The sequence below is a fragment of the Orbicella faveolata genome, unplaced genomic scaffold (assembly GCF_042242905.1).
Source record: "Orbicella faveolata isolate gen_17 unplaced genomic scaffold, um_ofav_v1 contig_35, whole genome shotgun sequence".
Classification (NCBI taxonomy): Eukaryota; Metazoa; Cnidaria; class Anthozoa; order Scleractinia; family Merulinidae; genus Orbicella; species Orbicella faveolata.
In genome coordinates, this window is record NW_028301564.1 from 6,388,372 (window position 1) to 6,412,982 (window position 24,611).

Here is a 24,611-nt window from a genome sequence, read left to right on the forward strand (position 1 = left end):
GTTTAAAATAGTTTGAGCAATTCAAACTATCCTTGATAAATGTAGATGGCATGGTAAGCCACACTGACACAGGAAGTTTTAATGGTTATGACCTCCCACTTCAAGTTTAACGTCAACGCCATCATTAATTATTTGCATATGTCTGACATTGTCGTATTTCATCGCAATACAAATTGGGGTCTCTTGAAGTACAAAAGCACTTATCACACCCGATCACCAGCAGAACATAACCAGAAGCGAAGAATTAGCTCATCGCGGAAGATTGATCGTACTCAAAAGGGAAATCATTGGAGCACTTTAAACCTCCACCAGGGTAAGTAATCAGATTTGTTTTCTACTTGCATTTAGAACATTAGCGTTTAGGCAATGTTGTGCACTTGATTTTGTAGACAGTGTCTACAGAATAGAATAACTCCTTTCTAAACTGTAAGTGAATACATGAAAGATCATACATTGGAACTGCGGAGAAAGAGGTAAAGACATGACAGGCATTTTGCTATTTTATTTATTTATTTATTTCTAAATAGAGCTCTCCATCGATACAAGATTCTTAGCAAGTGGTTAGTGGCCTTAGTTATAATAATGAATAATAACAATAACAGTAAAATCAAACCATGTGATAGCTCAGTCTGTATAGAAATGTACCGGTATCGCAGAGGTTATTGGTTCGAATCCCTTTAAAGCCTGCAGTTTTCTTTTTTCCGAACTCTCGTGGATACTCTTACTTTTAATGTCTAAAAGTAGACATGGAAAACCGACTAGATTTCCATAAGCGCCGAACGGCTTAATGTAATTAACTTCATTCTAGATCCCGTCTGCAAAATTTCCTATTGCTCGTTGAACTGGCGGAGAGCAAATGGCCGACTTGATTATTATTAAGACATGCACGCAAAATTTATCTTCGATATTCTTTTTAAACAAGGACACCGTCTTTTATATTTAACCTTCTCAGTTTGAGTTGAATTTTAAATCCTTCAAATGTTTTGAGTGCAATCCTGAATTTAATAGGCAATCAATGACTACAATAGCCACAAGAAGAACAAGGAGTTTTTGTTTAACTGACACCTTCATTGTTTGCGTGCGTTGCACGGGGGCAAGGAGCACTTCCTGATCACGCTTAAGCTGTTGTTGGCCTGGGAAAATAGTGAAATTGTTGCCAAAAGGAGAAGAGAAGTTGTGAGGTACATCACATGATAAATTCTCGTCCAATAGAAAACTGCATCCCAGTTGAGGTATGGAACAAGTTGTTTTGACAATAATGAATTATGACACACGGGCGTTGCAACCTCCATATAAAAAACAGTATATTGACCAAACATGAGGTCAAGATGGCTAGCTCCTGGCGTGGTGACAAAATAAGTTTGGTTAATAAAGGAATCATCATTTAGTACACAGGAAGATATTCCCTTGCTAAATATAGCGGGCAATCTCGAGAGGGCAATCGGAATTGGTTATACGAACCTTCATTCGCCATTTAAAATTCAGCTGTGTTCCACTAATCGGGATCATGATATAATTCGTGTTCCTTCGGTGCAAAAAAGTTATAAACTATCTGCTCGATCTATGAAAATCTTTCACGTAGTATTTTGGTAAAGAACGCTATTTGCTGAGGAAATGCATTTGAGAAAACGGGAAACAGATCCAAACTCTTGGTCTTTGATGTTATCTTGATTCCATCCGCGAAATATATGCTCATGAAAAGATCACCGCAATTTGAAACATGGAATGTCTGAAACTCTGCCCTGAGAGAACAGTCCTTTTTTTAAATTAGTAAAACTTAAAAAAAAACGCAAAATAGTACAGGTTCAGTACACAAACAAACGTTTACTTCAATTAGGTAATGCAAAATTCAATAATAACACCAATATAATAACCGCAGTAGTTGAAAGGAATTTGGAATGAAATAATACATCGGGCGAAACATTTGAAGATATGAGTACGATCCGCTCTCTGAATCCTAACCCACTAGCTAATTACAGTATCAATAACAAATCTCTTGGATAAAAATTTTAGAGGGTAAGCAAGTGCAGGCAATTGACGCACAAATGACGTAGTTATCAAACGCAAAACTAATGGAATTGGGCAGGGTCTACGTATAAACAGCTAGGATGACGACATCCGTGAAACTACATTATTGGCACGTTAGCGTATTTTATCTATATGGTTTAGATCTTTAGTTATCAGGGGACTTTCGTCTGAAACTTTTCGTATTCATCTCCATCGACATGTTTTATTTACGTTTGTCAATCAGTATATCTTGGGATCCAATATTCTTCAATTCGATAAAACAAAACTAATTTGGTAAAGAACAGAAAGTGCTTTTTCTGATTTAATTTTGTTTAATTACGTACAGTTTCAAATACTTGCTGACCCATAACGAAAGCAATAGGCGTTTCAGGATATTGAAGCCGATTGTGAAGTTCTATCAAGCGAGACGTCTGTGTACAGTAATTGGTCAAAATAATGTTACTTTAGTCTGAATTCTTTGAGGTCAAACAAATTAATTCATTGAATACAGGGTTTCGTTTTGTGTACACATTTCTTTCCCGTGATTCCGTCGTGGAAGGCTGAAATTGTCCAGCTAGTGAAGAACAGTTAACACAGACAGTTAAGGGGTTGGATCTTTTTCGTCACGGATGCTTCGTCACAAGAGCCACGTATCACACGAATTCCTTTTGTCATTTTCATTGGTTCTTACTAATGGGTCTGATAGTCTGGTCAAGCTGCAAGACAATAATATTTGCTTTCTGTTTGCTTTGAATGGGCGGGGAGGAAGCTTACGTCATCGAGGGTATCTTGTTTATCTTATATGCGGCGATTTAATCACGAATATAGTTCTTTCTCTTCATGTTATAATCTTTCTGTCAGATAAACTTGTTAACCTTGTTTGGGTGGTATATTTAATTTATCGCTATGTTTTGCCTTCGCCAGTGAATGATGGCAGACTCTGACATGGCTTGACCGAATGAGTATGTAGCTAAAGAGGGTGAGGGGGGGGGGGGGGGGAGTGTGTCATTGGGGCCTACTAGAAACTGGAAAATCACTCAAAATGTCTTTGACAACCGATCAACCGCCGTAAAAATCACTCAAAACCGAAAAACCGCCGAAAAGAATGATTAAAACTGTAATAAGAAATCTTTTTAGCTAACTATTTACCCCTTGACTGCTATCTATTTTCAAAAAAACGGCAATTGAATGCATGTTATAAATGCCTATTTCCAGCCAAAAACTCATTTGAGCAAGGAAACTAACATTCCCTTCCACTTCGAGGTATGGAGAAGATGTTTCTAATCTCCAGATCGAAATTTGTTTCAATCTGTTCGAGTAAAACACACCTGGACCACATCTGGCTGAAATAAGGACTCGCTTGCAGCATCAGTTGTCAGAACGACGGTCCAAGGAATGTCTTTCGTTGTTAATTTGCATTATTAAGGGGACTTAAAATTTAAGCACGAGCACGAGATCGAGTGACCGTACGACTTTTAAATTCCAGTTTGCAGGCTCCACATTATTACGTCACATATCCATCTCATCCCATGAGCCATGGGGACTCTAGAGACGTCGCTGGATTGAAATTCAAAAATCGTATTCGTCCTCAATGTCGCACTCGAATTCCGATCTAAAAGGCCACTATTATATGACTCACATCGTGAACTTACACAGATTTACTAGGTTAAAATAAAGAGGCCTAGGAACTAGGCAAAGGAATAATCAAAACCGAAAAATTGCTTTTTTGATCCCAAGAGCCAAATGCTAAAAAAGGAAAGGAGAAAGCCGAAAACCATAACAATTACCATAAGCGAAACATCGGATGTTTTAAAGGCAAAATTTGAAAAGCCTATCTACAACTGTAGCCTGAAAGAGATAACCAAAACCGTAAGACCGTAACCCCAATGCCCCCCCCCCGCCCCCCGAGTCACTGCTACCCCCTTACTGCGTTCGTATCACGGTTTGAAGTTTAGCGCAGTATTTTACTCTAATTTCTCAAATGTACACACGAGTACATAGTGCACCGATTTCGGGGTCAAACTGCTTTTTGGAACTGGAGCTTGAGAAAACTCTGCATCCGTGGTTAACATGAGTGTTCATCATTTCGCTATTTTGATCTTTCTTTTTTTCTCGCAAATTTGCAAATTTTATGTTTATATGTATAGCCCTGCCCATAGCTACCGAAGCAACTTTAATCCAAACAGTCATAATTTTTTTCCCCAAAAAAACCGATAAAGATCACGTCCGTGCAGTGTAATGAATAATGGCAGTCTGGTATTCGGTCTTGACGCAACTGACAATGCCGATTTGTTCGCTGGTCTGTGTTTATCTTCCGTTTCGTGGCTTCTTCCAGTCTCTTCCTGAAGCTTAAGTTTACTTTCTGAGATTGCGTTAAAACTCGCCAAGCTGAATCCGACAAAATGAAAATAATTACTGAGTTGAAAACCTTAAATCTTAATTGATTCGTTAATCGTTATTTATATTTTGGTTATTCGTATTTTATGTTATCGCAATTATTATTATTATTACCATCATTTTCGTAGATTTGAGTTTTGAAAAAAAACAAAAATGGTCAATAACCAACAGTTGCAGCACGTGGAACTCCAGTGGTCCGGATTCCGCGCCATTGTGTTACGTAGTTGGGACTGAATACCCTCCCTTACTCTCACAGTGCCTCGAGAAATCATATTCAAAATCAAAATAACATTCAGTGGGTTGTTTGAGCATTAGTTAGACGGGTTATTGAGCATCGCTCAACAGGAATTTCTCCAACGAATAGTAAAATTCCACAGGGGACAGGAAAAAGAAAACCGAAAAGCCACCAGATGATTAAACCGATTGCATGCAACTTGAGGGGGAGATATGCTACAACTTAATTGCAGCAGACGTGAAATTTCAAAAGTGACCCATTATAATGTCCAACTGATGAAAAAGGAAACATGAAATTCAACATCTTTGTCTATTTCTTTGAGCTTTTCTTATTGTTACTTTTATAATGAGTAAATGCAGTAACTTGTCTTGACCACACTATTTGCATTCAACACAGAATGGCTCAATATTATAAATTTTACATGGAAAGAGATAAATTCTCTACGGTGTAAAAAATAAAAAAAAAGATTATAAACGGGACAAACTCTACTTTTACAATTAGCTTCTATATTTTATCCATTCTTTTCATCAAAAAGTTAACGAAACCTCCCTTTCGAGATAAAACTTGCGATAAAAAGGCAAATTTCCGTTTCTGGGGGTGATTGCTTTTTTAATTTATGAAGGGACATGTTGACAAAACTAATTACAAACATTCACCATTGAGAGAAATCAACAAAGCTCCAGGTCCTAACTGAGCCAAAGGTGGCTAAACCCATGATGCGAGAATTGACCAAGATCTACACTCTAAATCATTCGGTAATTAAAAGATTATCACAAGATCTTCACTGATTATTTATTCACTAGATTCTATCAGTTTTCCAAGGCTAGAAAGAGCTGTGTTGTCGAACACACCTGCTTAATACTAAATACGTTTGACAAAAATGCAAATTTCTCAGCTCTGGGCAATTGTTCATTGGTCTTGTTTACAATGCGACAGATTGACATCTGCAATTTTACATATACCTCTTAAGAGGAGCTGAGTCTACCTCAGTTCCGAGCCTGTAAGTTGGTTTATTTTTCCCGGGGGCAGAAACCTTCATATAACCCTTAAATCGACGAATTTTTCACAAGCTGTAAACAACAGGTAAACATCTTAGTTTTTTTTGCTAACAACAACAATTATACAACGCCTCTGATTACTGAAATGCTCAATGGGTTCAAACATTTTCACTTCACTTGGCGGGTGCCAACATTGTGTCCACGTTAAGCTCTTTACCGCTGATTTGACGTCGCAAACGTCAGTGCTACCTCCCAAGAGCTTATTCTGAATAAAACGTAGCTAGAGCACCTATTTTATATTTCTAATTTTTTTATTAAGAGGAGTGAGGAAAATGAAAAGACAAATTAAAACAATTCGTTAGCGCGACCTAACATCAAAAATAAAGCCACGAAGTTTAATTGATTTCTTCATTTTTTGAAGAGTACTGCTCTTGTGATCGTAATTGCTTTGTTTTCAAAACATTTTGGTGAAAAGCCTGCTGACATGAATCTTTGTAGTCAGCTATGAATATGAATCTTAATGTTAGGATGATTCTTTGAACCTTTAAAGGACATCCACCTACGCAGGCCACAAAGGGTAGTGAGTGAAGGATCTGTATACGCCCAGTTTTCAACGTTTAGGGAACTTGAACTCAAGTGTTATTGGTCATATTTGTAGTAGTTTTACATGTAGACAAACAATTCATCTAAAAGTGATGAATTATACATCGATTTAAATACGGAAACTTTTAACATGGTAGGCAGTATTAAAATTATGCGTCTGAAAGACACATAATAGGGATGCATAATGGTGCATCAGACCCACTTTTTAAGTGAGGAAAACTTAAGATCACGAATTAGGATTGCTAGTCACCAACTACGGGTGCTTACCATTTGTCAGAATGAAGCGGTTGGGATGACCGTCGAATAATGGTAAGCGTTTTTCCAAAATCAGGAAACCAACCGAAGGAGATGTCGCTTACTATTTGCAATTCGATTTCTCGTAATTGTTTTCGGATGATGAAAGACTGGAAACTTTAAAATTTAGCAAATGATATAGTAAGGAAATTTCCGTCGTTCCGTTCCTGACGGAAAAAGAGGACTACCTCTGGAGGTGGTCTACAATTTCCAAACGGATTTTCCCGGAAAAATGCTGTTCCATTTGACTTTCAACCGAAATTTCCGAATTTTTTTTGCTAAATGGTAAGCGCGCTACGAGTCAGGGATTCGAGTCAGGATTTCGAGTCAAGGTCGCGAGCCGAGGACCGCTTAGCTTTCACTATGAGTTGCTTGGACCTTTACTCACTCTCCGGATGGTTTGCATTGTGGTTAGCTTTCAATGCGGTTTGCTCACTGTTAACCTTGACTCTGGTTTTCCTGCAGTTTGACTCAATTTTTCAGTTAGACAATACTATGCATATATTTATTACATTAGTTTAAAAAATACATAAACATCAGAGAGCAAAGGGCTTTCACAGTGTTATACTGTTGGCATAAAACAGTCATGCTCCGAGATCTTGACTCGAGATCCTGACTGGAGATCCTAACTCGAAGTCCGACTCCAAATCCTGCCCTAGCTGACAGTGAGCTTCTCTCAGCTAATTGTCTCTGTTAGGATTTTAATTTTCGACAAAATCATCAGAGAAACAAAAATAAAGTCCAATCTAGTCCTCGTATTTGAAAACGTGTAAAAGTAGTATTCTAGCATGATCATCATATTTGAAAATATTAAGGAAAATTTCCCAGAAGTATTACACATGAAATTTAGCATTGATTAGAAAAGAACTCATAAGGAATTAAGCGCGGCATCATTAATCCTAGTGCTTTGAACTTAAGGTCAACAAATGACAAGAATTTTCGTTGTCTCTGCACTTTATTAAGAGAAAACGTAAAACCTCCATTGAAATATACTGCGGTTTTATGCTAATCTGAAGCCGGTTTATTGGCCACAAAGTCTCAAATTTAACAAGTTCACTCTCTCCTCTCTCTTTTATGCGAAGTTAGTCACATGACTTTACTATGGAAAGTGACTAACGGAGACAAATGTCGGGAGAAAGTGTTATTTCTGTTATTATTATCATCACATATTCAAATCTCGCTGCCTCTCGACATGGCGTGTTCCAGTAAATAGCTGACTGTTGAACGTAAACAGCTGTTAAAATGCCGGCTAAGTCCAATGATTAACTTTTAAAACCTGATTAGCAAGTTAAGTTAGCAGAACAGGGTTTAAAATTCATAGACAAGTTTGGATTCTATAACTCTAACTTATGAGCAAAGAGCTAATAGTCTGAACTCGACAATATCGCTGAAGTTATTACCAAGCTACATAAGTAGGAGTAAGTTTACAATGTGCGTTAGGAATATCATACATTTAAAACTCTCGTGATAAATTACTCCTTTGAGAAATCGAAAAGAACATGCTTGTTGCATTGGTTTATTAATGCTAGCTGAGTTTATCAAAACGACACAATCTCCCTTCGGATACTTGCGTAATTCTCGAAAACAGAATTTTGAGTCAGTGGAGGGAACTTAGCTTAGAATTCGGTATCGTTTCCCTTACGACGCGTTAAATTCCAAACTGGCGACCATAAATTCGAAGTAGATTAAAAGAACTTTTGACTGCAGAAAAATTAATTCTCTAGGTGGCGCGATGGGTCAAGAGACTACAAGAATGACCATTTCAAATAAGGTTCTTTTAAAATCCCGTTCAAGACGATTTTAAAACTTAAATCTTCAGACAGAATTTCAAAATCATTTCGGGTTTCATGAACCATCAAGAATTCGCGACAGAAAAACTCCAATTTAGCGGACATTATCTTCATTTGGTCTTCCGCCCCGCAGTCATCTTGTACAATTAACTTCCCTCAAGTTAATTTCCCAATAATGGAAGATGCGCCTACTTGGAGTCAACAGTGAAAAGTACAAAAGAACCAAAAACCCATTCATGATGTGAAAGACAATTATAATGTGAAGAATGATCGGACTGTTTTACATATCATCTGAAAACTGGGAACACTTAAGTGAAAACCAACGATTATAACTGAACAGCTTAGTAGACACACTACTTCACTAGTATCAGTTACCATGGTATTTTGTACCTAAGAAAAGGAGAAAAAGAGAAAGAAAAAGTTTCAATAAGATGTTGTTCTGGAACCAAAAAGACGAGTTTAACAGCCAGATGTCCCCAGGTGGTTGCTCAATGAGCTGCTCTCCACCGACGCCAATTAATCGAGCCAAAATTTGCTAAAAATATCCCGAGGCCTAGAGAGATGGAGTCAGAATGACTAATCATTTCTCAATGAAAGGACGCAATACCGACCAATACCTACTCACTTGGAAAAAACAATTGCGAAGTTGTGCTAGGATCCTTAGTTTGTTGATACAATGAATTGTTTAAAAGCATTTTCGTTTGTCTTGTTTTATGGCTTTCGTATTCACTGAAAGCTATTTAGATAGTTTAACACGTATGCGTTAATATAGTTTGTTTTACAAGCAACACATTATTTTAAGCACCCTTTTAAAGTTTCTTTCCTCGAGGAACCTGTAAGTAGCAGAGCATGTTTAATATGCATATATTTACTCACATGTTGAATTATATATGAAATTATTACTAGAACTTGATGCTTTCTGTGGCTTGACACACGAACACTGTTACCAAACAGTTTAATCACTTGCTTTTTTCAGTGGTGTGTCCCTGCTGAATGAAACGATAAACAATTAACGGGAGTTGAATTCGTTCCAAATCTACGAGAAGCCTTTTGCAGTCCGGAAAGTAACTCAAGATCGTAAGCTATAGCTTGCAACAATGAACAATACAAGCAAGTCTTCGTCATCTGAAGAGCCTTCAGGTCAACACCAGGCTGACGAAATATTAACGCAGCTGGTTCCCATCGCTGTTTTAATCGTGATAACGAATGGACTTGTATTTCTCCTGTTTGGCAAACTGAGGAGTTTGCGAACACCAGCAAACTATCTCTTGTTGAGCCTGGCGATGAGCGACGTAATGACAGGCTTGATAAATATCCCGCTATTCTGTGTGCTTTCGACTTTGGACGATCAAACACTGGATAAAATGAATAGCGTTTATTGTGCCTCGGAGGTCTTTCATAACGTGATCTCCTGTTCAGTCGCTTATCACATCACTGCTATTACTGCGGAGAAATACCTGGCGGTGGTTAACCCTTTTGGGCGTTTCTTGATGACCAAGAAAACAGTAGTCAAGATTTTATCTACCGTTTGGCTCTGGTCCGCTTTCTTGGGGGCAATACCCGCCTCTTGGTGGTCGTCGTGGTGGAATGGTGAACGTCGCGCTCTTTACGTGCAAACTGGAAACAACATATTCAGCCTGGTAGTTGTGTTCGTAATTCCCTATATGTTTATCCTGTATGCCTACTTTATTATGTTCAAGGCTGTATCTTGCAAAAATCGCTTCAAAAAGTCCCTCGATCGAAAGGATCCCCCCGCTTTCAAGAGGGCCAGCAATGAAAAGAAATGCTTGATAATTCTACTAACTATGGCGATTGCTTTTGCCATTTGTTGGATTCCTTGGTTTACATTGAGGTTAATTTTCTCGCTGGCCTATATTGGATGGATAGATGGTGAAGACTTGGCTTATATGGAACACGTATCTCACGCATTTATCATCATCAGGTATCTTAGCTCTGCAATCAACCCTCTGTTGTACACGTTCTTTAAACAAGACTTTTGGAACGCTTTTAAAGTTGTAGTGCTGAAAAAGAAACCAAGGAGGCCTTCGGTGACCTTGTCAATGAGACAAACAGTAAGACTTCGTGGTAGTGACCAACTGGTTGATCTTCTGGCACCGGAAAACAATGTCAAAACAGACCCAACAAGCGTCTAATGAATATAACGGGACATGATCACTTCATCAACGCCGCATGGAAAAACTAATTAACAGACGTTTGGAAGTGAAATGTGATATATGATTATCGCGACCCTGTTAGCCATAAACTGAACGAGTGAGTTCTGTATATCACAATGTAAAAAAATCAAAGGATGAACTGCAGATCTGGAGAACTAATTAGCCAGACCCAACCTTATGGGTTTGCCATTATCTCGGCGGCTATAAACGATAATTTACTTTAGATACATGATCACCGCGGTGATGTTTGACTGATTCGTTGGTTGTAAAAAACTGCCGCCTTGGAAAAAGAAGGAACATCAAACCCGTTTTGCTTTTTTCCGTTTATCCTAAAAACATAATTTGGTAAACAACTCGTTGTATGTTTGTATTATATTAATTGCGTGCTGCCCAACAAATTAAATCGAAAGAATTACTGGAAGGTCGTTTTCCCCGTCCCCTTCCCCATACTTGGATAACAGTTAGCTGATTAGTGGCAAAGTGACTCGACTCAATTCGTAGAAAAAGAGATCTGTTTAGTAATTCCACTGTAAAACATTACGATAAAAATGAAAAACTTAAAACCATTTTGGTTTAATAATTAATGACGACGTTTGCTTAACGTCATTGTAAAGTCAAACTGAATAAAATGGTTCGTTTATAAACATGACTTAAGAATTCCCATGAGACACGACCAAAAATTCGATAACCTATTTATGACCGTTGCGGCTGGCACAGTTGCCCTAAAAATAATTTATGAAGGGCTTTTGTTTATGGTCTTATCGATAAAGATGAAAAAAGTGGCTTCTTCTAAAAAAACATACGCAAAATTTCAAGACTAGAGTATAAAAACCATACCCTATTTAAGACCAAAATGGCCAAATCGATACCCCTTTTTCTGACCAAAACGGCTGAAAAACCATACACTTTGGGCCCGCACATGCCTAGATAGCCCATACAAGGGAGTACGCCCCGGGCTTTTACTGCTAACGGTTAATATTCTGGCTTTTTTTGTTTTCACGGCTAACGCGGTTGATTTTACGGGGATATGGAAAAAGGTTTTATTGCAAGAGTTTAAGACTAAAATAGTCACTACTACGTCTCGACTACCAAACCGCACGACAAGGCCCAAAAAGGTTTTGACGATTTGACGAGAGATCTTGAGGCTTTCAGTTTCGTGGATAATTTTTTTTACGGTTAACAAAATTGTGTTACGGCTAACAGTTAAAATTTTCTAATTTTTCCGTCTTCGGGTAATTTTTGGCCCGTTTTACGGTTAAAGGTTGAGAACCTCTAAAAAGTTTGGCACGAATTAGGTCTTTTTGAATATTTAACTCAGGGTTCAATTCGTTTATGAAAGGCATCTCAAAAACTAAGCAATCAAACTTCCATCTGCATTTTTCCAAAAAGCCACAAGTTGTGCGTCATGCATAATTAGGTTTACGTAAGGGCCATTGTTAAGGATATCTGGTTGGCGGAGAACAATTGGCTTGATGGGTTATATCTGATTCCTATCTGAGCTGAGGATTAGAGCCATTAGCAGTGTGTCTTCTTTCGAGTCGTAACATAAATGGAATATTGTTTGTTAGTTAGTCCATGCTCCACAAGACGCCTGCCGATTGCTGAGCAGTTGTATCCGCTGATGCGTTGGTGTAAATGTTGTGTTGCACACGCCAACAATATGCGTGGCACAGAATACATTTAAATTTATCGCCCACGCACAGATTGTTAACAATTGCCGGCTGTTTATCAGGTGAACTGCTGGCAGCTGGTCTCTTCTGTCAGGGTCGTGAACGCAAAAGGACAGTATGGACGAGTAGGGGTTGGGGCAAGACGAGGAATAAACCGCTGTTTTCTTCTTGTGTTTTCCGTGCCCATGCCTCGTCGCAATCTCTGTTTTGACTAAAGCGTCTCGCCCGCTGAATTTCGGGAGAAAAATAGACTTCCAGCAGTCTACTTTTCAGGTGATGTTGTCGTGTTCTGAAATTAAAAAAATTAGCTGTCGTCTTCATCATCATCATCATCATCATCATCATCATCGTCGTCGTCGTCGTCGTCGTCGTCGTCATCATCATCAGCATCATCATCATCGTCCTCGCCGTCGTCGACGTCATCATCATCGGTGAGAGATGTTTAGGCAACACACCAGCCGCTCACAACATATATTTAAAATATGTTGTGAGCGGCTGGTGTGTTGTACATTTTTCTTTACATAAAATGTAAAGAAAAATGTGCAACACTAAAGTAGTCAATAGAATAGATATTCACTTTCACCTTCAGTAAATTCAGAAAGAGCGACTATTCTTCTGAGGCTTGGTTTTATTAGATATAGGACTCTCTAAGAACTTGATGTTTTGTTTAACCTCGACACAGTTCTTCATTTTGTGATATAGCTTGCTAGAATCCCCAAGCTTTTGCGTAGTGTGACATTAAATGGCGGCCCGGGAAGACCGGCGCGTTGGGGAAAAAGACTTATCTTTTGAGTTTTTGCTAACTGATAGTAGGAGTGTCGTCACTTGCATCGTAGTTAATAGAGGGAATGATTATGAAACCTGGCAAAGTTCTTTATTTGTTGTATGTTTTTGCTGGCTATTTTGGGGGTTGACACGGCACAAAACCTGGCAAAATGCAAAAGGTGCTTATGTGTTCTCGTGCAACTCACGATAAAAGCATTGCGATTATGTAATTCATACATAGTCAGTGATCATAAAACAAAAGATGTGCAGGGTCGAGGACCTTCCAACATAACTCTTAGCCTGTTTGTTTGCTTCTTTAATGTTTACCGGGCTTCTTAACCATTCCCTCTATTAACTATGCTTGCATCCTTGGGTGCATCGATATTATCGAAACGTGATCAATTTTCTGAAATTAAAATGGTTTTAAGGTTTTCCATTAAATCGTTTTTTTTTTAGTAAAAGACTCAATCCCTACCATGATAAAACAGGTATAGGTAGCTTTGATAATGTAGAATCATTTTAGGTCAACTAGGACGGACAAATTTAACTAATATGAAATGATTAAAAATATAGACAATTTTAGTAATAAAATGATTGCTTATTCACTGGATAGTGTGTTTCTACCAGCTTCTTGCAAGTTCAAGATTGCAGATTTATTGTTTTAAGACCAACTTGTTCAAATTATATCGTAGCCAATAGCAACAGCAACTTGTTTGACACATGTTACAAATCAAACACATATTCAGCTTTCATTCTTCGAGATAAAATAATCCTGGAAGTTTAGTGCTACCACAAATCGATAATAATCATCATGAACTCGAAAAGTTTCAAACACTACTAGTTATTATTCCAAAGTGCGTCTATTCAAAGCAAACATTGAACTGAATCATTTCCAGCTGGTGTTTCATGACAGTCCTTTACCGATCACTACCACTGCAGCTACAACACCAGCTTTGAGGTAATCTGGTGATCTAATGAATTCCTCTAGTAATCGACGGTAATACTCATCAACAATCATAGACCTTTCTTCGATTGAACGTTTATTCGATAGACCTGAAAGAAATATATATGAAACGTTTATATAACTTGAAAGGTAAGATTAACTTCTGATTGGCTTAGACACAGGACATTTAGTTTTGATGGGGGGCTTAATTACTCCTCCGTTTTCCTCAGGGCTTACAAAAATTGTCAACGTTGACAAGAAGACTTCCGAAGATTTCCCTTGATTTCCCAAGATAGCCCTAACACCTATGAGGACCACCCGATCTCACCATCGCCTTAATTTTGCCCTTTTTGCTATAAAAAGCTTTTAAATGCTTACTCGTAAAAGTAAGATAAAAAACATTCACGTGGGAATCTTGAGATCGCCCTTTAATCGCTGAGTGACTCGGGCAATATTCCTGCATGTTAAAGCTTACTATGAAATTTGCCTAAATATCTAACAGGCACCTTAAGTAAATACTCTTCCAGCCGATTACTTCACTCCACCAATTAAGAACCGTTCTTAAGTACAATTGTAAATCCTTTGGAAAGCGTGCTTCTACAGTGATAGCACCTGTACTATGAAACAACTTGTGGGAGGCGCCGTGGCCTCGTGGTTAGTGCGCTCGACTCCGGAGCGAGCGGTCCGGGTTCGAATCCTGGCGGGGGACATTAAGTTGTGTTCTTGGGCAAGACACTTTACGCTCACGGTGCCTCTCTCCACCCAGGCGTATAAATGGGTACCGGCGAATTTAATACGGGGGGTAACCCTGTGATGGAATTGCATCTCATCCAGGAAGGAGACGAAATACTCCTAGTGGCTTCATGCTACGGAAACTGTGATAAACTCCGGCCTGATGAGCCACTTGGCTCGTATACGGACTTTACCATTTTCTATGGAACAACTTACCTGACAATATCAGAACTACAGCCTGCTTAGTACTTTTAAAAGCAAACTTACAACTCTCTTATTTAGCCGTTCTTTTTGATCTTCTCTCTTTTTTGTAACTTTTTTTATCGGTTTGTCCGTTAGCAAATTATTATCATGTTTGTAAATTTAAGTAGTGCAGTTGGTTAATCAGTAGAAATGGCTCTGTATAAATGAAGATCATTATTATCATTATCATCCTCATCATCATCATCATCATCATCAAAATCATCATCATCACCATCATCATTATTATAATAATTATTATTATTGTTACTATTATTATTTCAAATTTTCGTTTTTCCTAGTCATCCTCTACGATAAAAACATTTTCAATTCATTCTTGATTATTAAATGACGTCATCGCCGCCATATTGGACGACATTAACAATAGATGTCCGGTAACTGGTTTCCTCTATTACTGTCATCCAACATGGCCGCCAGGCCTTTGTCATTTGAATTTCTCGGGATTAGCTGCAAAGTATTAATACGTTTAGGCAGCCTGGAACAAACACCAAGTAAGGTAAATGAAATCGAAGGCCGTGAGATTTGGGAACAATTTCCCTGGAGAAAAAACACACTGCTTCCAACATGCACCGTCTACAGTTTCCTTACTGTGGCAAATTATAAATATTTTGCAGATGTTACCTGACATCATCGTGTGATTGCTCCAGACACGCACCCCGTCAACTAATTTCTTAGCGTCCATCTTTACATCCCCAGTGGCTTGTTGACGAGGATACGACAAAACGTCACATGACAGAAGAGAAAACCCCGCTCTCCTCACAGGTGATTCCACTGATAAGAAAGGTTGCACTATTTCTTTTCTTGAACGAATATACGCCGCAAAAGTAGTCTGCTTGACTTCGGCCTTTGAATAACAAAATGATATAACATAGCAATTTTCAAAGATTATTGTACTGTGTACTGGCATGCTATGTTGAAAGTATTAACGACCATAGACACTAGTTTAACGGGTGCGGAACCTTTCGTTCCATGTTTCTCATTTTGTAAACAGCAACGTTACAAACCTTTGTAATGATTCCTTCATCTGCCATAGTCTTCCACACTTGGTACATGGAATCAGCAAAGGGGACCTTGGTTTCTTTCGTGTTTCCCAGCCATTGCCCGTCTTCCCCAATTGCTGACATAATTACGGCCAATTTCCCACCTTCCGAAACAACGAAAAGTCGTCTCGAGTCAACTTTGGCAATGAAATGTACAACTTTCCAAAGAAACGGGCAGCATTCTGAAGCTGCTGCGGGTAACTTCTTCGTCTTTGGCGGGTTTTACATGTGGAATCTCAGAACGGTATGGGCTTCAAGCAATTCACACATGTTTACATTAGCCTCGTTCTTTAAGTTGCTCCTTGGTTGAAACGCGGTGGGTCTGTTGCAAGACTGGCCTATCTATCATAGTCTCTCAACAGCCGTTTAAATTGCAAGCGCGGAACGCGAGAGTCCCAGACCACTGCATTTTGGCTCGTTCATTACCCCCACGGTAATATTTTGCTTGCGATCTCGACGAACTCAAGAAAAAAAGAGGGTCTGACTAAACTATCATGCCCCGAGTTTCCCGTCCCGCCTTTCATCTTGCAAATAAAAGAAGCCTGCGAGCGAGGCAGTGTTAGCATAAGTTATATTCAACTCTGTGCGAGTTTCGTTCCGGCACAAGATAATTACATTCGTTATTCAGTCAAAGCTTACAACCTTTCCTTTGTCTTGACTATAAACAGAAAGCAGTTATCATGATAAACTATAAACTTTAAAACCTCTAATGAAAATTTATCGGAAAAATTATAAAAAAAATTCGCCGCACTTTTGTAATTATCAGCGAGGTACGGTATGCTAATTGGGGTCAAACAACTGTAAAATACACTAATTGTTATACTAGCTAACCTGGTGATAGCTCTGTTGCTCTAAGAAGAAGGAATGTTTCCCAATCCCGAGCAGCATATTTTGAGAAAATATCCTTTGCCTTTTCATCGTTGGACGTCAGGTGAAAAAACGAGTCACTTGGATCACATGGTTTTTCACTCAACCACTGCGCAGCAAAGAAGCACAAAGCTAGATTTACAGAATGGCTCGGAAAACACCGCTGATAAAACTCAGTTCCACAGGCTGTCACGTAGACATTATAAAATGAGTTTAAAGGACTTGGTGTTTCCGTAATAAGACCTGGAAATAAACGAAAGGGAAATAAAGAACTGACAAGGAACTTACAAAGTTTCGGGGGTTTCTCATCCTTTTTTTCAGCTGCCAGTCTAGAGAACTGCAACAGAAAGTTAGCCGGGATAATGATAACTGAAAAATTGACGGAAATTTAACTGATAACCAAGACCCCAGCACCTTCAGTTAGGTTCCCAGTTAGTTTATCACGTGACTTTGATCGATTGTGAGGAGTCATTTCCAGGACCATTATGTTTAAAGTGGTCAATTGGAAAGTTTACACAGAATGGCGTTATACCGAGGGACTGAGTCTTTAAAATACTCAAACGCATGCTCAAAGAAAAGGTCAGTTCCACAGTGAGGACAGACAGTGAAGATTTGGAGTAATTTTTGTATCAAAATTAACATGCATATGAATACCTTTGAGCTGCAGGAGTAATTTGCAGAATGCCGAACGCCGAATGCACTGTTTGCTTGCGGTTAGCTTTTATTTGTTGGACAAGGCCATGTGCAATATAATGCTGTCCTTAACAAACAAAAGCTAAACGCAAGCAAACATGAGTGAAACTACTAAACCGCAAGCAAACAGTGCATTTGGCGTTCGGCGTTCTGCAAAATACCCCTGCCCACCTTTGAGCGTTTTTTTCCCCTGCGATTTTTTTTTTTCATTTTACATTCTCGTCTTCCAAAGTCAAAATGGAGGAGCCTCCTAGAGACAACAATGTTCATCTCTAAAAGGAGTTTAAACTCCTTTTAGAGGCAAATTGTTTAACTTCAGCTTACTGATCGCGTTACCTTGGACGAAGCTAAACAGTGACTTGAAGTCATTAAATGGCTGGTCTTCATACTGAATATTTATTTCCAGTTCATCACCATGGATTTCCTTAAGTTTCTTGATGCAGGCGCAAATCAGAGGCATAGATGTTCCTCCATCCGCACAGCCATAGTCAGCAATAGTAAACATGGATCGAGCGTTCAGTGGAATGGACTGCAAGGACTCTAGAATAACAGGACTGATTGCTGCGATGCCAGGTAAAGTATGACGTGCTTTTTTGCTGTAGTAGCCTGAACTCGAGTCTCCATAAGGGACATAGACGAAACGTGGCTTAAAAAATCAAGAGCAAATTATTAATTTATGTTTCTGTGTAAAATCATGAATGATCAGAGCCGTTGCAAACAGCGTGATGGAGTGATGGAGAGAATACTAGTCCATTCCAGATTGCCTCTTTCCAAGAATTCAGACCAAGAGTCCAAAACACGTTCATTTATAAATATTCCTGTTCTTCGGCCACAAACAGCGGTTAGGAGCATTACAAATAGACAACGCATGGTCTAAAAAACTTTACTGTATTAACTTGACGTTTCGTATGTTACAACATACATCTCCACAAGTGACGGTTACAACTATAACAAAAAGTTATAAATTAAAAAATAAAGCGAGGCACTGGTGTTTGGGGGTAACCCTGCGATGGACTAGCATCCCAAACAGGGAGGATTAGAAATACTCCTAGTCACTTAATGCTGCAGAAGCCGGGATAAGCTTTGGCCTGATGGGCCACTTGACTCCCATTCAGACTTCACCTTTTTTTTCGTTGTGTTCCTTACGGAAGGACACAACTAAATGATACCCGTCAAGATTGAGAGTGTACCATTGAAACAAAAACAATAAAAGTATTTTTCTAAATGTGATATTCAAGTTCTCGGCTAAGATTATCTAGCGTTAAAATTTATTTGATATCTCTTATAGAGCCTGCATGATACACAGGGTAAAACCATGAACTTACCTGTTTTGTCTCTGCGTCCATTTGCACCCTACGAATTTCAACATTCGAAATAAATATACATATTAGAAATAAAACCCCTTGAATCGGCCACCTCTATTAAGCAGCCGAGGCCACCTTTTGGTCGTCCGGAACAGGGGTTTCTGTTGTCTTAACCCCCTTTTCGCGGGCACCCAAAACTGAATTTACGCTTTAAAGCCCCTTGGTACAGAGTGACAGACCCACGACAGGTTTTTTTTAAGTAACACCCTTTGCTGCAGTTTCAGATATTGTCATTTTTTGTCATTTTATGCCTTTTTTATGTTAGTGTTGACTAACTACATATACTTCTTGCTGAGACCTTGTCACATGATTTTCTTTGAATTAAATTTGTGATTTTTGTGATTAAAGGACATAGCATTTTTTCGTGCCGTCACTATTGTGTCTATTCCTTTGCCTTTGTGTGGTAGCTGCATGCCTTTAAGACCCCTGGAGTTATGCCAGCTAGGGATTTCATGCATCCGGCAGGTTCATGAAAAGTTGGACAGGTCTAGGGTGAGGGGCCACGCTCAACCCCCAACCTGCTCCTCCAGGTTGGGGGTTGAGCGTGGGGCTGACAACCCTACCCCTTAAAAAACCTAAATGATACAGAAACTTACACCAGAAACCAAAGCTGTGGCAGCAGCAACATCGCAGTCCAAGCAACTGGACCTGTTAAGAGACTAGTAGTTGCGTGACCGTGACACGTTGTGTTACCCGAGTTAACAATTGACATGTAATACGAGATTTTGTATTTTGAGCCTTTTGTTTTTGATCTGTCGTATTATCGAGATCGTGTTGTAAGCATATATTCGCATACCGTCTTCGCGAGGAGAATAAACGTACAAGTTGGAACCGTTTCAGTTACTTCGTTGTTTGCTTCGTTGTTTTAACGGAGCTCCTGCGCGCCGAAGACGCACAGCGGAGCATCCATTCCTCGAAATTTTGGTAACCCATCAAGCCGAGTAAATTTGGTTATGACGTCACCGTGGAAGCGATACCCGTCCGTCCGTTCGCACAGACTCTGGGCGAGGGGGAGGGGAGTCTCAAGTAACCCGAACGGGGGAGCACAAGAATGCCATCTTTTCTTGGCGGGATGAAAACTCATTGCATGCTATTATGTTATGTCAACAAATGATAGTGGAGTTGATAATGCAATGTTCTCAAGAGAGGGTTCAACTGAGGCAGAACGTGAAAGAAAATAATCGGGAGCAAGAATTTCTAGTAACAGGAATAGATCGCGAAAGAGAGCAGGCGCGGCGAGGGCTGGAGAAAGGAGGCGAAACAGTACTGAACAATGCCGTGAATGAGAGCGAGTCAGGGCTGAGAGAAAGGAGATGAAACAATACCGAGCAATGCCATGAAGCAGAGCTAGCGAGGGCTTGAGAAAGGAGGAGAAATGGCCGACAAATTGTCTCAGAAGACTACAGAACTTCGCAAGTTAATTCGCGCGTCGAGATGTGCACCCGTGCAAGGAATGTCACATGATGTTTACTGTGTTTGGAGAAATTACAGAACGCTAAATACAGCAGAAAAGATGGTTGATTCGTTGATCTATCGAAAAGATTAGTTCAGTTCAGTCTTCACTACTTTTGCTGCAAGTTTCTGCCTGGAAGACTTACCCAGTGGCCGAACTTGCGGTAAGCGACTGATCTATTGTTGTGGTGTTTTCAAGTGTTTTATATAGAAACAAGACACCTAAAGGCGATTCCGTGGGATACTTTGGCTAGAGAGCGTAGCATTGAAATGAATTGTGAAGTTACAGTAAGGTGCCACGATTAGTCAGTTAGACCAGCCATAGAAATCACTGTAGAACGTGTTGAAGAAACCATCACTGTGTTTGTAGTGGAAAATAGCGTAGGCGGAAAGTTACTGTGTGAGCTGAGTCTCCCTCCCCGGCTCCTATTTCTTCTTTCCGGGTGATCTACAACATGGAACGAGAGTGTGCATGGTGTTTAGAAATGGCATCAAAACTAGCTGAAGTAATACTGAAACGTGGAAAATGGAATTTGTTTTTTTTTGTTGAAGGAGGCCATATCACTTAAGTTGAGAACTGCCAGAAAATCTTTGAGGCATGAATAGTAACGCAACGTTTTCATTATTTAAATACTAAAATATTGTGAAGGGCTGTATTGCCGTCAATGAACGTAACGAGTCTACTAAAACATTAACAGGCTAAAGAGCTTATTATCTATGATATAATTAGAAGCTCTTTTCTGTGAGAGAAGAACTGAAGCACATAAACAAAAGTATTGCTTGTCCTTAGAGGCTCACTTGTGTGAGAGAAAACGTAACGCAATGTAACGCAACTGGTTGATAATGTGTGCTTGTTTATTCGAGATAACGAAAGGATCAAGGCTTCCATGCGAAGCATGAGGAATTCTTGTTAACAAATATTTCCCTTTGTATTTATAAATGTTAACAGTGAAACACTGAAAATGAAATAAACATCGACTGGAATAATCCTTCTCGCAAACACTATTTACAAGTGCCTTCTGGTAAACGAGGCGGGTAAACAATCTCAGCAAGAATACACAAAACCTTAAACATAGACGTAGCATGACTGTCGACTCATAGATTGAACTGTGAAAGTAACGTAAAACTCTCGAGGCCTACATATCTTCAATTGCAAACCAACAAATATTTCAGCGAATTTTTGAAATGGTTGGTGTCGATGTTTTCCGTGATGGACTCCTTGATATTTGAATACACCGATTCAATGAATATCGTGTGTCAAAGTTGCTTCAAACTTCTTGTTTTATTTAGACTAAGCGTTAGGCACGTAGGCCGGATGAACACGCAGGTTCGGTTGCTGAACTCTTTGGTTCGTTTGGCAGGCCGAGTGAACAGTGAACTCGTTGGTTCGATGCGTAACACGGAACGGATGATCCGCGAGCTCTCTGTAATTTTCTCAGTTCAATTCAATACACAAAGTCGAAACACTTTCTTTGATGTCTTACCTTCTGTTTATTTCCTGAACTCGTACAGGTTACTACGAGCGTAGCACTACACTGTTTACACAAGCTACTCCTTCCCAGAATCGCAGAATCTGTCGAAATTACATTACATGTACCCCCGTTAAAGTCATGTCATCTCGGCAGGTATAGGTTGCAGCTTGCAGGGACAGGTCTCAAAAACCGCTGATTGGCTGGGGACTTTTTTAAGGACGCGTGCGCAGAACGTTGACCGCTGACTTACTGCGGGGATTGGAAGCGCGATCGAGTGGCCATTGAACGGTAGTTTGTGTGAACTGCGCTTGATTGTGCTCTTTTCACCACAAGTTGGTGCTTTTTCCTTGGCCAGTTTGTCAGTATGCTTGCACTATTATCAATGGTTATTTATGAAGAAAGACTGGGTTGTCGAGGATGAGCATAAAATCAATGGATTGCAGTTGATGTTTGCCGACAACGACGATGTTAGCCTGCGCTTAGAGGAGCACAGCAAATTCGGCACGAAATTCTGCTACATCCTTGCATTGGTTTCTGTTTGGGATTTGTATATAATGGAAGGATCTCTGGTGGATTCGTTACCTTTTAAATTCTACCCTGGTCCCAGAGGTTTTTCTTCATTTTTCTTTTCGCGAAGCGGCGAGAAATAAAAACCTCGTTTTTCTTTCTCTTCGCTTCGCGACTCGTGTTTTCACCACTTCGCGGCTCTCTCGTAGCTCTCTCGTGCGGAGAAAAATCAAGAAAAATCTCTGGGACCAGGGTATGTAAATTCAGAAGCGCTCCGCAAATTTTGCTTGCTTTGATGTCATCAACCTTTTTCCAGTAATCGATCATCGAACTTGTCATCCCCTCGATTCTCTGATTCTCTATTTGAGCTTTCTTCTGGTTCATCGTCGTCTTCATCTCCACTGTTTTTGTTTTCTTCAAGCTGAGCTGTCATTGGCATACACCTCAGCTCATACAGTAAAAGTCAAGAATAAGAAATTGGTAAGCAGAATTCTGTATACATACAGTTAAGAAGGTCATTAATAACTTACATTGTACAACTTTCAAAAATAATAGTTCATTATATTATGTCCACTTCACAATACATGTTTGTGATGTTTCCACCTTCCAATAAAATTCCATACCAGTGGCCATAGCACCTGACCATGCAATGTCTTCATTACTTAAGAATTCCAAAAATGGAAAAAACCAGGAGATTCTTAACCATAATTATTTTGACAATTTTTTTTGAAGTTTTTCTTGAGTTAATTTCAACAATTTACCACAGGTTGAATGATTCTGTTACAGTTTTGAGGCAATTTATTGCTTCTAAAGCCTCCTCTTTTGAAAATTTGATTTTCCTACACAGTTACAAAACTAGCTACCTTCTAAAATTAGAGTGAAGGATTTCAATCTTTTTCCCTGTGAAAACTTCAAAGTGGTTCTGAAAATTATGTGCCATACCTTAGCAGCATAAACCATTTTATGTCCTATGTCTTGCTAAATTCTTAAAGCACATTGCATTTTTTACAAACATAGATTACTTTCATTCCTTAAAACTTTTTTCAGCATTTGACCAGTTGAACTCTTTGAATTGCAGAGGGAGATGTTGAAGGAAGTTTTGGCAGTGATAATTTCCTCTTTCAACGGATACAACACCAAGGAGATGCTGAACGTCAATAGCCCCTTGCCAAGGGCGGACTGTGCCACCCTCCATGGTCACGTGAACATTGCAGTGGCTCTTAGTGATATCATCTCCCAAATCAACTACTTCCATTTTGTTGTGACTTTGTACATCCACAACTGCAGTGCACATATGCCAAGTGGTACTTGCTACGGAACTTGTGGACCAGATAGTGCTTGGCATGCAAAAAAATGTCTTCCTTGATGAAGAGCGTGAACTTTCTATTCTGCAAATTTTGGGTGAAACACTGTACATTTCTGCTCTCGGAGTATACAGTAACACTGAAACTTCTATCATAACTCTTATTGGTATTACCTCCTTGTATTAATGCAAAGTAGACTTATCTTCTGTCTACAATCATTGATTGGACAATAATTTTGTTATGATCCACAACAAATTTTTCTGTTTTCTAAGTTGGGCACAGAGTGGAAATACCAAAAAATTGCTGGCTCAGACTAACTAATTTAATTCCAGTTGATGATTATTAGCAACATGTGATCTCACGTTTATTGCCTCCCTTATTAAACAAATTTTGTTTTTGTACTCCTGTCTTCTTGTCTGTTGACCAAGGTCTTTTCATAGTTAAGTAATGGCTGTGGGTGGCGGCTGAACCCAAGAACCATGTAGACATCAGTGAACTGTGACTGGCTCCTTTCATTTTGAGATTTGAGCCATTTGCCCTCTGGATTGGAGAGTTTTTCTAGCAGGCACACAAACACAAAAAGATGTTATGCCAGATGTCCCTGATAAAATGCAAAGTAAACATTTTGTCTCTGAACTACTGTAGATACATGTATTTTGCAAGTGACCAAACAGTCCAGCAGAATGCTGATCACAGAAAGCTTCCATTTCAGTCAGATCATAGAGGTGTTTACCACCCTTGTGTATAGTGCTTCAGCTTGGTCAGTGCTCTGTGAAACTGTTGAACATGTTTGCCAAATTCTGGTTCTGCTACAAATGTTCACAACATTTTAAAGGAGCTCAGTCACGGTTTGCACATATTAAAAAATTTAGCCTCAATTTTTCAAATTCGTTGTTTGTAATCCATGTTAATCTGCTCCATCCTTACCCATCCTTGTTCCTTTATGGTTTATCATTGTCTTTGGTGTTTTTCTATCTTATTAAACTGTTATTTTCAGGTTTCCTACCATTTAAAGGTAATTTTGTACGTGGCCAAAATAACTC

General features: G+C 39.2%; 2 protein-coding genes and 1 long non-coding RNA gene across 4 annotated transcripts; 2 read left to right on the forward strand and 1 right to left on the reverse strand.

The window, feature by feature from the left end:
* Nucleotides 1-144: 144 nt before the first annotated feature.
* On the forward strand, nucleotides 145-11,142 carry LOC110047676 (neuromedin-U receptor 2-like). Its single transcript, XM_020753437.2, has 2 exons — nucleotides 145-313; nucleotides 9,301-11,142. The coding sequence occupies exon 2, from the start codon at nucleotides 9,422-9,424 to the stop codon at nucleotides 10,475-10,477; it is 1,056 nt and encodes a 351-aa protein (XP_020609096.2). The 5' UTR covers nucleotides 145-313; nucleotides 9,301-9,421; the 3' UTR covers nucleotides 10,478-11,142.
* Nucleotides 11,143-12,778: 1,636 nt separating this feature from the next.
* Nucleotides 12,779-21,911, reverse strand: LOC110047683 (uncharacterized). 2 transcript variants are annotated; one of them, XM_089272828.1, is made up of 8 exons: nucleotides 21,770-21,911; nucleotides 20,432-20,733; nucleotides 18,795-18,822; nucleotides 17,806-18,115; nucleotides 16,741-17,019; nucleotides 15,874-16,013; nucleotides 15,491-15,713; nucleotides 12,779-13,986 (listed from the first exon to the last, which is right to left on the reverse strand). In XM_089272828.1, exons 3-8 carry the CDS (start codon nucleotides 18,813-18,815, stop codon nucleotides 13,838-13,840), a joined length of 1,122 nt encoding a protein of 373 aa, XP_089128954.1. In that variant the 5' UTR covers nucleotides 18,816-18,822; nucleotides 20,432-20,733; nucleotides 21,770-21,911; the 3' UTR covers nucleotides 12,779-13,837. The 2 variants fall into 2 exon arrangements, with proteins under 2 accessions (XP_089128954.1, XP_020609109.2); XM_020753450.2 differs by lacking the exon at nucleotides 20,432-20,733.
* A 23-nt stretch (nucleotides 21,912-21,934) lies between these two features.
* Nucleotides 21,935-23,969, forward strand: LOC149102773 (uncharacterized). The gene is made up of 2 exons (XR_016201828.1): nucleotides 21,935-22,744; nucleotides 23,343-23,969. It is a non-coding gene; the product is annotated as an uncharacterized LOC149102773 (long non-coding RNA).
* Nucleotides 23,970-24,611: the final 642 nt, after the last annotated feature.